The sequence below is a fragment of the Chelonia mydas genome, chromosome 7 (genome assembly GCF_015237465.2).
Source record: "Chelonia mydas isolate rCheMyd1 chromosome 7, rCheMyd1.pri.v2, whole genome shotgun sequence".
Lineage (NCBI taxonomy): Eukaryota > Metazoa > Chordata > Testudines > Cheloniidae > Chelonia > Chelonia mydas.
Genome location: NC_057853.1, coordinates 66,150,468 through 66,163,598, shown reverse-complemented (window position 1 = coordinate 66,163,598; position 13,131 = coordinate 66,150,468). Strand labels below are relative to the sequence as shown.

Here is a 13,131-nt window from a genome sequence, read left to right as displayed (position 1 = left end):
TTTTAAAAAAAAAAAGTTTGAAGTCATTTGCCTCCCGTCCCATCCCTAGCCAGGCTCCTCTCCCCAGAACACCACCAATAGGTATTTGCTTACATGTTGTTTCAAACCTGAATTTGGAAGGCTTAGGCTTCTCCCAGTGTAAACAAAGTAATTTATCCTAGGATCAGGCGCCTGGCTGAGTTTTAGTAGATAAAAGTGGAAGGAACAAGATCAGAGAACAGGGCTTTGCATTTTCTCTAAATCTTTCCCTTTCCCTCACCTCCTACTCTCTTGAAAATTTAGGCATTTTCCTTCTTTGGGAGTGACAAGATGAAGAGGCATTCATGTTGTGGCAAAAGGTCTGACAATTCAGAGAGTTACAGGAGCCAATCATAGAAGAGATGAGTCAGAGTAGAGAAATTTGCATATTTGGTACATGCCTACTGAGAAAAAACAGAGCATTGATTAAACAAGTCAAACACCCACATCTAATCAGCGTGCGAGAAATTGCATAAGTAAAGAAAAACAGAATAGCTATGCACAATTAGCAAGGCACTGCCATTGGCTAAAACAGTTCAGTTTGTGGATGATCCTTACTCAGTTCCAGCAGAATGTTTCCATCTAAGTCCCAAGTAACGTGGTTTCACTGAGTCAAAACACAAAAAATGTAGGATGATATTAAAAACAAAAGGAAGCTGTTGTGGGTGGTTTAAAAGATACATGGCTTTAATTTTACAGTCCTCGTAGATTTATTCATTGCTTTTAAGGCACAATCCAAAAATATTAACTGGAGAGGCTGAATTGATATTGATGCTACATTCTTGTGATATTTGCAGTGAAGCATAAAGAGCAGAGCAGGTCTTCCTTAAAAAAAGTATTTAGTAAAACTTCTTTAACAAACAATATAATTAGATGCAAAACAAAAGTGAGGGTGGTTCCATTCATGCACACAAAACCACTGTGTGCAACAAATACAAGAAAATTTGCATGTGGAAAAAAAAAAAAAAAAAAAGAGAGAGACTCATAAAATGTCCATAGAAAAAGCATCCAAAACAAAACCCCCAATCCTCCCCACCTTTAAATCAACAACAAGACTAATTTTTTTTTTTTTTAAAACCAGGAAACAAAATTATTGTAGCTAAGGATTCAAGCAGAAATAATCATCTGTTATTCATTAACTAGAAAGTGATTTAAAAAAATCCTGAGCAGTTTCTACAATAGCTAGATTTTCTTGTGTTTATTATACATTTTTGGATGGAAAGGGGAAGATATGGAGAGTTAGTTTTACACATCCATAGTAGGTTTAGGAAAACAATTCACGCCTGTTTGGTTTTTTGGAAAACAAAAAGAAACCAAACCCAACATTGATATTTTAACGCAATAACAGAAAAGCAGCAAGCTCCACTTAGTCATTTCCACCACACAACTTGAGCAGGATTTTCCGGTAGTCTCCTGAAGTATCACCCTAGCAACAAATCCAAAGGGAAAAAGTTAGGGAAAGAAAGCCATCCAATTGTAACACTTCTTCACTTTCTTGTTTCTGTTTTTTGTGAGGGAGGTGAGAGAAGATGCACTGTACGGATCCCAACATTTAGAATGGCCAAAAATAGACTGAGGGTAGCCTTTAATAAAGAGGAGCCTTCATTATTCTAGACTCCACATTTGAATTCCAGATCCCAGGGCTAATAAAGAATTGACCCCAAACACAGTAAAAGTCCACAGAAGGATCCTTAGGATTTATCTAGTAAAAACCCTTCAAGAATATATTTCTTCAGAAGACCGTCCTGGACTCATAAGTACTGTGTTATGTTTTCTGTCATGGAGTACACACCAACTTGTCCTTCGGTATTCAAATTCACCTAATTTTCCAGCAGCAGCATAAAAACATCTCCCCTTAAAAAGATGACAATCTGCTATGGAAATGTGATGGAAACTGGAAAATGGGGCCCGTATTTTCTTTCCCTCTGACCTTCTATCCAGCTGTGTTATGGGAACATGCAATGAGAATAAAGCCCTTATAGTGTTCTACCAGACACCAGTATGGCTGAAATGGGTGACTTCACATTAATGACTCTAGCAGCATGATTTCTCACTGCTAAAACACATCTATTGCATTCTGTGGCATGGTTTAAAAGAAAAAGCAAAAAAGCTTCCATTTAGGCCCAAACCAAGTGAGAAATCAAAGAAAGTATGTATGTGTTGGGTAGGATGAAAGAGAGGGAAGTAAAAAAGTTACAAGAGACATCTTGCAGCTAACAAATATCTCATGACAAATGCCATACTGGCTGAAATTCACCAATGGTTCGTATAGAGTCCTGTCCTCAGGAGCACAGACATGCCAGCTACAATCATTTTAAATATCTGTTTCTGCATGACAATGTGCGATACTTTTCCTGTCCAAGAATATTGTGTACTAGCTAGAGCCATGCTACAATCTGGTTTTGGACATGGCTGCGAACTGTTCTGTGTGGATTAACAGTGTCACAGCAGTTCTCAGCTGTGTTTGGAAGTTGCTTCAATACAACAGGACAAATCCTCAAAATGTAATAATCAGATCTATGCCATGATCAATGGAAGGAGGGGGCTGTTGTGCATTAAGAAGGGGAATATGGATTAGGAACCTGATCCTGTTTGCATTTAAGTCAATGGAAGTTTCCACTTTTACTTCAAAGGAAACAGAAATAGGGCCATATATATTATAACTACTTTTTAATTCACACCCACAGTCTCCTGAATAATCAGAGTCTAATAAACAGAATCACCATGGGTTCATATCTTTGAACCACAGACTCTGTTTAAACTGATTAGCACCAGCAATTGCTGCTGCCTGGTAAAAGCTGATTTTACACACAACCACACAGCCCTTTCCCACCCAGCTGACAGCATGTCCAATTTTGGGGCTCTAGTTTACATACTAGTAATTATAGTGCAAATGCATCTCCACCCAAAGACAGACTTGTAGTGAGCATTTGCTAAGGGCTGGGGACAGTAGTCCACTCCATATCTTCCATGGCCAGATTACGGAGTTGCTGTGCAGGCAGTTTCTTGGGCTGCCATTACAGCCCGTTACACTCCAGTAGAGGCTGGGGACCCAGCACATCTCATCTGCAAGTGAGGTGGCTGCCAATGAATCTGTGGAGGTGTTGATCCTTTGGCCTCTCTCCAAACCCACATTCCACTGCTGCCATGGAGAGTAGACAGAAGCCACCAGTATGGCCTCTTCCCAGTCTCCTCCTCACACAGCTGTTCCATGGCACTTTGGCCCTCCATGCATGAAGAGAGAAGCAGGGAGCATACACTCAGTGATTCAGTGTCAGGGGTGGGGTTTTATGGTACGTACAAGAATCAACAGTAGGAGAAAAATAATTAAAAAAAAAAAAGCCTTACTGTGATGTCCGTGTAGAGGGATTTGCCATACATCCGCTTGTATTCAGTGCGTATATCCAGCAAGTCAACCTCGCTGCGCGACACCATAATTCGAATCAGAGTCCTGTCTTTTGTTCCCGCTCCCTGTGAAGAAACCAGTTAAGTGCATGAATACAATCAGCTTGCAAATTCTAGACAATTCAACACAAATTGGAGAGTCCAAGGGCCAATCCTTCCCCATGTTATGCCAGGACAACCCCACCAAAGTCAATAGGATTGAAACCGTGTAACAAAGGGCGAATTTAGCTGACAGTGCATTAGTGAATGAAGTGTGTGCTAACAGGACATTACCACTTTCAGTTCCTTGCACAAAGAGCAACCAAAGAGGATGATGAATTTCCACCCATTTCCACACATTCCCATTATTGTCAACCCTTCCTTGCTTTGGTCATTTGCATAAATAAATGTACTGAGTTGCATTTCTGAGGAAATCCCAGTTTTAGACTCATGCTCTAGCTCCAAGTACAAGAAATAGAAGCTAAATACATTTGCAGGAAGGTGTGAAGGCCAGGGGTTTGCATTACAACGGTTATTAGTTTAACTTTAATGTCTTGACTTGAATGGGACTTAAGCACACACGTAAGTGCTTTGCTGAATTGTGGCTTTCATATAGACAGCAGGTTATGATCATGTGCAGTTCTTTAATAAATTCCCTACTGAAGGCCAGATTCCATCAGCCTTACTCTTGGGTGAGCAACACCTCACTCCTGGAGTAATTCCATGAAAACATATGTAGAGCTTATCGAAAAAAGGTGCTTTTCAACATGAACAAGGGCCAGATATGGACATTAGTAAGTACAGTAATGCCTATCCTAACACAGACAGCACACCCCAAGCTCTTCACATCATTTACAGCCATAACTGGGATGATTTTCGTCCTCACAGCCTAATTAGCTTTATTCTGTGCTCGCACAATAACTGACCAAATCCTTGCTCAGTCAAAAACACTCAACACATTTGACCCATTACTAATGAAGTTATGTTTTATCAGTGCCAAGGCACTTATGCAATTATATAAAAAACAATGATGCACGGAGAGAGAACAAACAGCCACAGAGACCTACCTTCATGGCTTTATGGAGTCTTTCTGCAAAGAAAGCTGGTGTATTTTTCATACACTTAACTGCAAAAGAAATTGTATTAACAGGTTAGCTACTCACAGCTAAATAAAAATCATTGTACTTCACTGGACTTACTCTGAATTAGGTACGTACTTCTATATATTACACACACACACACACACACACACACACACACCCACCCACCCACCCACCCACCCTACCCTGTTCCTGCTCACTTGAGTTAGTCACTGAAATTAACTTTTAATTTGCAAGGCAAAGTTTGTAATTTTGCATCAGACTGGTGGTAGTTGTAGTGTCTGAGAAACCTCAGTACTTCCTTGCTAAAAGTAAATCTTTCAGTCAACGGACTGAGTCTAGTTATGGAACCGAGGCAGGGGAACAACATTAGGTCTTTGCCAGTCTTCCTGATGCTGAGAAGTTCTGGTGCAAATTTTCTGCAAGGTGGATTCAATTTCTTGTCCTAAAAGTTCAACGGAGTGGTGAAGCTGGTCAGATGTGTCCCATTCTCTCAACTTTCCAGCCTCTTGCTGTATCATCAAAAATACTTGTAATTTCCTTCAAATACTTGACAGCTGGTTTCCCTCCAGCTGCCAAGTCTGGGATTTTTAGACAGAGAAATAACCAACAACAGGGATTTAGGACAGTGCATGGCACAGCATTAATTCCAGGTAACTTAGACAACCTAATAGCCGTTGGAGCACATGCAGAAACAGGTGGCAGTTTAGCAGCTACACGGCCACAAAGAATTTGTATTTTAACAGTTCTGAAAGATGGAAGAACTATAGTCAGCATAAAATTTGATAAGCTACCAAGCTATACTAGCAGTTCAAATTACAGTTGTTGACTGTGGGGAAGATTTTCAAAGGTAGGAGTATAAAATTTAACTCCTAAATCCATTTAGGAGCCTAAAATCAGTGGGTTAACTTTCTAAAGTTGCTGAGCACCCATAAGAGTCATACTGAGTCAGACCAAAGGTCTGTCAAGCCCAGTATCCTGTCTTCTGACAGTGGCCAATGGCAGGTCCCCCAAAGGGAATGAACAGACAGGTAATCATCAAGTGATCCATCCCCTGTCACCCAATCCCAGCTTCTAGCAAACAGAGGCTAGGGATACCATTCCTGCCCATCCTGGCTAATAGCCATTGATGGACCCATCTTCCATTAATCTATCTAGCTCCCTTTTGAACCCCGTTGTAGTACTAGCCTTCACAACACCCTCTGGCAAGGAGTTCCAGAGGTTGAGAGTGCGTTGCGTGAAAAAATACTTTCTTGTGTTTGTTTTAAACCTGCTACCTATTAATTTCGTTTGGTGGCCCCTTGTTCTTGTATCATGAGAAGGAGTAAATAACATTTTCTTATTTACTTTCTCTATACCACTCATGATTTTATAAACCTCTATCATATCCCGCCCTTAGTCGCCTCTTTTCCAAGCTGAAAAGTCCCAGTCTTATTAATCTCTCCTCATACAGAAGCCGTTCTATACCCCTAATCATTTTTGTTGCCCTTTTCTGAACCTTTCAAATTCCATATATCTTTTTTGAGATGGGGCAACCAGATCTGCACACAGTATTCAAGGTATGGGTGTACCATGGATTTATATAGAGGCAATATGATATTTTCGGTCTTATTATCTATCCCTTTCTTGATGATTCCCAACATTTGCTTTTTTGACTGCCGCTGCATATTGAGTGGATGGATTTCATATTCACAATGACTCCAAGATCTCTTTCTTGAGTGGTAACAGCTAATTTAGACCACATCATATGTATAGTTGGGATTATGTTCTCCAACGGGCATTACTTTGCATTTATCAACATGAAATTTCATCTGCCATTTTTTTGCCCCGTCACCCAGTTTTGTGAGATCCTTTTGTAGCTCTTCACAGTCTGCCTGGGACTTAACTATCTCGCACCTTCCACTGACTTCAACTGATTTAGGAGCCTAAATTGGGATTCTAGTTTTGAGTCCAGCATCTGCCTTCAGTGGAAGCCTCACCCTTCACTTCCAGGCAAGTTATTCGTTCTTTGTTTTAGTAACTTTAGTAACACAGGTTCCCAAGGACTTTTTAAAATCTTGGCATCCCCATCTAAGTGAAATCTAGCTTGAACTGGCTTTCCATAAATCGTTAGAAAGGTAAAAGAGCATATAAACAATTTACTGACAAAAATCCCACCCATCATTTCAATAGAATGAAAAAAATCTACAAACTGATCCCATATTTGATATGAATAAACAATCAGTCACGCAGTGTAAAACAAACTATGTAGTAACCGCACCACACAACCGTCTCATTAGGACGGTTCATAGGGAATTACAAAAGCATGAAAAGCAACCAACTAAGATCAGGGTAAAACGTAAGGAGCAAATCTGAAAAGGAGTGTTTCATAGCAATGCACACTTTATATGGAAAAATGTAGGTTTCTTGGTTTTTAATTGAAAAGTAGATGGAAGACAGCAATCCACATATACACACACAACTGCCAAGGATGTGCACAATTCACTTCAAAACAAAGAATTACAAAACATTAAATGTATGTTTTCCAATTACCATAATCAGCTAAAACAATCCACTTGCACTGCAAGATATTTTGAGTTTATTATTGTAAATTACCATCTGTACAATCCAGAAAGCTTTAAAGAGAGCAAAACCAAAAGGAAACAAATATTTTCAATTAGACTTTTGTAGACTAGGTGCAAAGAACAAATCATCCTAGGGAAAAGGCTGATTTATGCAATTAAAAAAACTGGTCAAAAACAAGATTTCAAACACACTAAAAAGGTTTCAGAGGGGTAGCCGTGTTTGTCTGGATCAGTAAAAACAACGAGGAGTCCTTGTGGCATCTTAGAAACTAACAAATTTATTTGGGCATAAGCTTTTGTGGGCTATAACCCACTTCATCAGATGCATGGAATGAAAAATACATTAAGCAGGTATAAATATACAGCACATGAAAAGATGGGAGTTGCCCTACCAAGGGGGGGGGGAGGGTCAGTGCTAACGAGGCCAGTTCAGTTAGGGTGGATGTGGTCCATTCCCAGCAGTTGACAAGAAGGCATGAGTATCAACAGAGGGAAAATTATTTTTTGCAGTAACCCAGCCACTCCCAGTCTTTATTCAGGCCTAATTTGATGGTGTAAAGTTTGCAAATTAATTCCAGTTCTGCAGTTTCTCGTTGAAGTCTGTTTTTGAAGTTTTTTTGTTGAAGAATGGCAACTTTTAAGTCTGTTATTGAGTGTCCAGGGAGACTGAAGTGCTCTCCTACTGGTTTTTGAATGTTACAATTCTTGACATCTGATTTGTGTCCCTTTATTGTTTTGCGTAGAGACTGTCCAGTATTGCCAACGTACATGGCAGAGGTGCATTGTAAAAAGGGTTATTGCTTTGCTCGCCAACTAGAGTCCCAGTCCTGTAACTGGATCCACATATCTGGCCCCTTGCACTCTTGTGAAGTCCCACCCAAGTAGGAGTGACTCCATGTGGGGAAAAGGGCACTCCTACAGGGAATCAGACTGCAGGGTCCATGCTGTGACAATAGAGTTTCTTTGCTGTGGCAAATGGTAGCCTTTTCATATACACCATCCTCAGTGTTAAATACGATGCCAAAGGTTTTACTGCGGTAATATGTACTTAATTTGCCATTATTTCTGTTCTGTAGGTCTGGCTTTCTAATGAATTTATCAATCATGGCAAAAGCCAAAGAAATAAGTCCCATTTAGGGCTTCAAAAAGCCATTGGAATGACAATCTAGCCAAGCACAGAAATATAAGCAGTTAACTAAGAGAGCAATCAGTCCTAAAACTAGATTTCAAAAATGTTAATTATTAGTAAAGGATGGTTACACAGACACTGTGCACATGAGCTAGGGAGTGAAAAATAAAGGACATTTACATAAAATTCAACATTTTGCAAAGTTTTGTTTGGAACTTGCATAAAATGAACCCATAACTTTATCCTAATGCAGCCAAATGGCCTGTTCTTTCTCCTGTTGCAGTTAGCTGTAGTTTTGCTATTGATTTCAGCAACAGCAGGATCAGGGCCCCAATTTTTATGGTCACATCCCTGTTCTAGTCACTGTTAAACCATGTTAACCAGTTACTTGTTAATGTAATTAAGGAGAAGAAGAATTAGAATTCTGTGAGAGGCTGCACTCGAGTGTCATAGCACGGCAGTTATTTAGAGGAGGTAATTTGGAACAGATGTGTAAGTAAATTATCTTTAACAATGTGCTTTACAGAGAGGACGCACAGCAATTCTAAACTGGTGAAGTGAGACCCAGTTTAGCTGCTGTTTAAGAAATTGGGGCCTAATCCAAAGCCACTGAAGTTAACAGCCTGATTTTCAAAAGGCACTCAACACGCATCACTCTTGTTGACTTCAATGGAAGGTACAAGTGCTCAGTACTTCTGAAAATGAGGCCAAGTATGCTTAATAATTACATCTCCTCTGTCTAACAAATTCTAATTTTAAGTCCAGAGGCTGTCTTCAGTGGAAACCCCACCCTTCCTTTCCAGGTAAGTTATCTGTCGCGTTTTATTAACCGCAGGCAGGTTCACTAGGAAGCCCAACAAAAAGGCAAAAAAACTAGAATGACAGGTCAGGTTTCCTCTGGAAAAAAAAACAACCCAACTCCAGCAAGAACGAGCAGTGCAAACACCGCAGCTATTCCTGCTGCTACCATCATATGCTGCAACAGCTTCTATATACTGAAAGAAAAAGAGAGACACACCTACTGCCACCATGCCACTTTCGAGGTCCCCAGACATCTCACGAGATATGCTCTTCTCGATATCACGGTTACACATCCGCTGGTACTCACTGAAAACTAGAGGGGGAGAGGGGAGAAAAGAAGTGCTTTCAGCAGCCAGTCTTGTACGATGGGCATTGATTCATGCCTATACTTTTCAACTTCCTCTGAAGTTATACTTTGCTTACAGAACTTTTACCGTAGCATTTGGTGACGGTGGATCAAATGCTTTTCAGGCCAAGTTTGCCAGTTTTCAAAATAAAACATGAAGTTCATCCTTCATGCCCGGCAAGACTTCCCCACACTTTGTACTCCATTTAGAGGCCATGTATTTACAATCTATGCCTTCTCTTCATGGTAACTGAAGGGTGGATGTGGATAAATAGGAAATGCCTTCCTCATATCTCCCTGTCTTGATTTCTGCTTCTTCAAGGAGACAGAAGTCATAGTCCTGCTATTGGCGACAAGCTTTTAGAACCCAGCATGAACAGAAAAGGTGTTTGCGGTAAAGAGAGGTGTGTGTGTATGTGTGTATACATACACACACACACAAATCAATCTTTAAAAAGATCTAGAACACAGCTCTAAATGTAAATGTTAAAAAAAATACTTCACATTCAAACAGAATAATTAAAAAAAAAAAAAAAAAAAAAGCCACCACCCTAACAATCATTTAAGGTGCCAGACTGACAACCTGGCGACTCAGGTTGTCCAATCACAGAAGAGGTACAGAATGAGCAAGCTTCTCCAGGCAGCCTAGCTAGTGCATTTGGAGGCTGGGGGAGAGTGGGTTGTTCATTCTCCATACTTCTCCATCTTGGCCTCTTTGAGACTGTCAATCATACAACAACTTTCTGGTCATTGCCAGCCAGTGCTGGCTTCAAACTAGCAACCCCATGGTTAAGGTTGGGAGCCTAATTCATTTAGGCTCCTTTGAAAATCTCAGCATAAAGACTATAGTCTGGTCACAGTTCCTTAAGGTTAAGTCATTCATTTTTAAAACTTTGATGACAGACTGGAAGGAAACCTTTAAGACCTTCGTACAGTAAGTGCTACTCTGTTAATCCAGGATTAGCCAGCTGCCTTTTAGCTCATGTGGTAGAGGCTCATGAACTAAGCTCCAGAGGTCCCAGGTTTGATCCTGCCCGCCGAAAACTAGGGTCTGTCAGCGATACACATGCACTCTCTAACTTAAAAATCAAGAGCACTACTAGCTTAGCAACTTTAAGGAGATACTCAAGCAATACTAGAAATAAACAAATGTAGTGTTGGTATGTAGTATATTTACACAGGGTTTCTTTCTTGGGGGGGTGGAGGGATAGCTCAGTGGTATGAGCATTGGCCTGCTAAACCCAGAGTTGTGAGTTCAATCCTTGAGGGGGCCATTTAGGGAACGGGGGCAAAAATTGGGGATTGGTCCTGCTTCGAGCAGGGGGTTGGTCTAGATGACCTCCTGAGGTCCCTTCCAACCCTGATATTCTAGGATTCTATGATCACAAGGAGAACCAGGGATGGGGGCGGGAGGGGAGGGGGAAGCATCCTCTTCTACTCTGTCACCATGGGGCATTTCTAAGGCACATCTCTTAGCCATGCTGTGCATGTTGTTACAGAGATCCAAAGGAAAAATGAAGTCCACGGTCTATACGCAGACTCTCTCTCTGTATCATGAACAAGATTTAGACCCAGGTGACTGCAGACTGTGACCATATGACACTTCAATCAGAGCACTATAGCATTGGATATAGAAGGAACTAATTGAGCATAGCACTAGATTTAAAGGATGAGATTCAGACCTTCTTTTCCTCTCTCATGCCACCCCAGAGTCCCAATACCCAGCATTTAAAAATGGCGTTAACTGTAGAACAATTACAGTATTTGTGTATAGACTCCGGAAGAGCTACTGATATGACTGTAACGAGGAACATGTGGGATTGCCATGCAGGCACATGGATGTAAAAATTAAGTAGAGCGCCTTAATTTCTTCTTAAGACACACATTCAGACAAAAGATGAGTCCCTATAATAGTTTTAGATTTAGAAGAGATGTATGCCTACATTTTTCACTGTTACACACACACACACACAGCAGGATAAGCTAAAAGCAACGTGTATGTGTGTAATCTAAGCTCCTTAGGACACATTTATGTAGCAAATCAGGACACCATTACCTGCCCTGAGGTGAGCTCTGCTCCTGGTACACAGAATGGCATTGAACTTGGATTCGTCAGTCCCTAGACGGTTCTCTCCAGCAGCATAGAGCTCCTAAACACAAAAAAGAATCCACACTTCATTAATTAGTTTGCCAGTCTGGTGGCTTTTCGACCTGCCTTCTAGGCACTTAGACACTTCCCCTCTCCTAACACTGACCATTTGGTGTGAACATTGTTGGAAAATAGGATCGAGCAACAAGTGACCCGAGTGGCACTAGATTGAGTCTTTACGCACATTATGAGCCTTCTCTGAATCCATAATTACCAGTGAAAGATGCATAGATGCTTAACTACAAGAGCTCCAGAGTACCCATGTTAAGGGGAATACCCTGGAAAAAAAGATTGGCTACACAGGGTGAGAGTAATTCTTGCCAGTGATAAGGTTCAGTTCTAGTTTTCATCCTAAAATATTCCTAGAATATTTTCTCCTAGAATAAAATTCACCATGCAGAAAGCTAATTTTATTACTATTTATTTCACACTAGGACACTAAATATGCCAGGCATGGTACAGACCCAGAAAAAGGCATAGTTCTTGGCACAAAGATCTTATTCTCCCCCTTCCCCAGATAGTAAATGCTATGACAAGGTGAAACATTTCATTAGGATCCAAGTGTCTCCCTGCTGCACAAATCCTGGGTTAATGGGCTTTGAGTGGTTGGGAAGGAGACGTTTTCCTCTGCTCGAAACATGTATTGCACTTAAAAAAATGGGTTTTCAGCCTGTGGCTGCTTCACATACTTCCCTTCCACCCACCACACAAGGGCTTTGGCCAACGGATCCACAAATGTACAGAATCAGAGCCTGACCAAAAGCCCATTGAAATCAATGAGAGAGTCTTCCCATTGCCTTCAATGGTCTTTGGATGAGGCCTTCCCTGAAACACACACTACTCCTGGGGGAATTCTGCGCCACTGCGCATGTGCAGAATTTATGTCCCCCACAGATTTCTTTGCTTCCCCTCAGAAAAATGACTTTCTGACAGAAAGCAAAGAGAAGCCATAAGCATGGTCATGCGACCCTCCCCAGCACTATGTTTTGAGTGTCCAGGGCAGCCAGCAGAGAGGTAAATCACTGTGGGGCAGGGGGTGGGACTGGGGAACACCTGGCTGGTGGCTCCTACCCTGCACCAGGCTCAGCTGCTAGTCCCGGCTGGGCTGGGGAGGGCAGGACTTCCTCTTCCCCTGCACGGCATCCAGGGCTGTGTCAAACCCACCCCCAGATTTCTCCCCCAGCTGCTGGAAGCTCTGCAAACTTCCCCTCCCGGCGCTTCCTCCATTGCTCCTCCGCTGCAGGGGGAGGGGGTCACTGTACAGGGAACTGCTCCCCACATCCGCCCAACCTCCATGCATCCAGACCCCCTCATACCAAGACCCGCCCACCGAGCCTCGCCCCTACCCCCCCCCCCCCCGCACTCAGAACCCCCCATCTCGACAAGTACCACTTCCCCTGCACCTGGACCACCCAGACGAGTCACCCGCACTGGGATCCCCACCCTACCAAGCCCCAACCAACTGCACCTGGATCCCCACCCCACTGGGCCTCACTCCACCTGCATCTGGATCCCCCCACGAAGCCCCCCACACCCAGATCCCTCTGCCAAGCTCTTTCCCCCTTAAACCCAGACCCCTTCCCCCCCGCTGAGCCACAACCACCTTCAACTGGACCCCCCCTTCAGAGTCCCATTACTGG

The 13,131-nt window shown here is 42.1% G+C and overlaps 1 protein-coding gene across 3 annotated transcripts in view; it reads right to left on the bottom strand.

Annotated features, from left to right (window-relative positions):
• Positions 1-680: 680 nt before the first annotated feature.
• The window catches only part of ANXA11 (annexin A11), a 53,995-nt gene continuing 41,544 nt past the window's right edge, over positions 681-13,131 (bottom strand). For all 3 annotated transcript variants that reach the window (XM_037903835.2, XM_043551297.1, XM_043551296.1), the window contains exons 11-15: positions 11,399-11,492; positions 9,214-9,309; positions 4,470-4,528; positions 3,367-3,489; positions 681-1,444 (exon numbers count right to left, since the gene is read on the bottom strand). In XM_037903835.2, the coding sequence (XP_037759763.1) occupies positions 1,385-1,444; positions 3,367-3,489; positions 4,470-4,528; positions 9,214-9,309; positions 11,399-11,492 (432 nt within the window). In that variant the 3' untranslated portion in view covers positions 681-1,384. The remainder of the gene's footprint in view (positions 1,445-3,366; positions 3,490-4,469; positions 4,529-9,213; positions 9,310-11,398; positions 11,493-13,131) is intronic.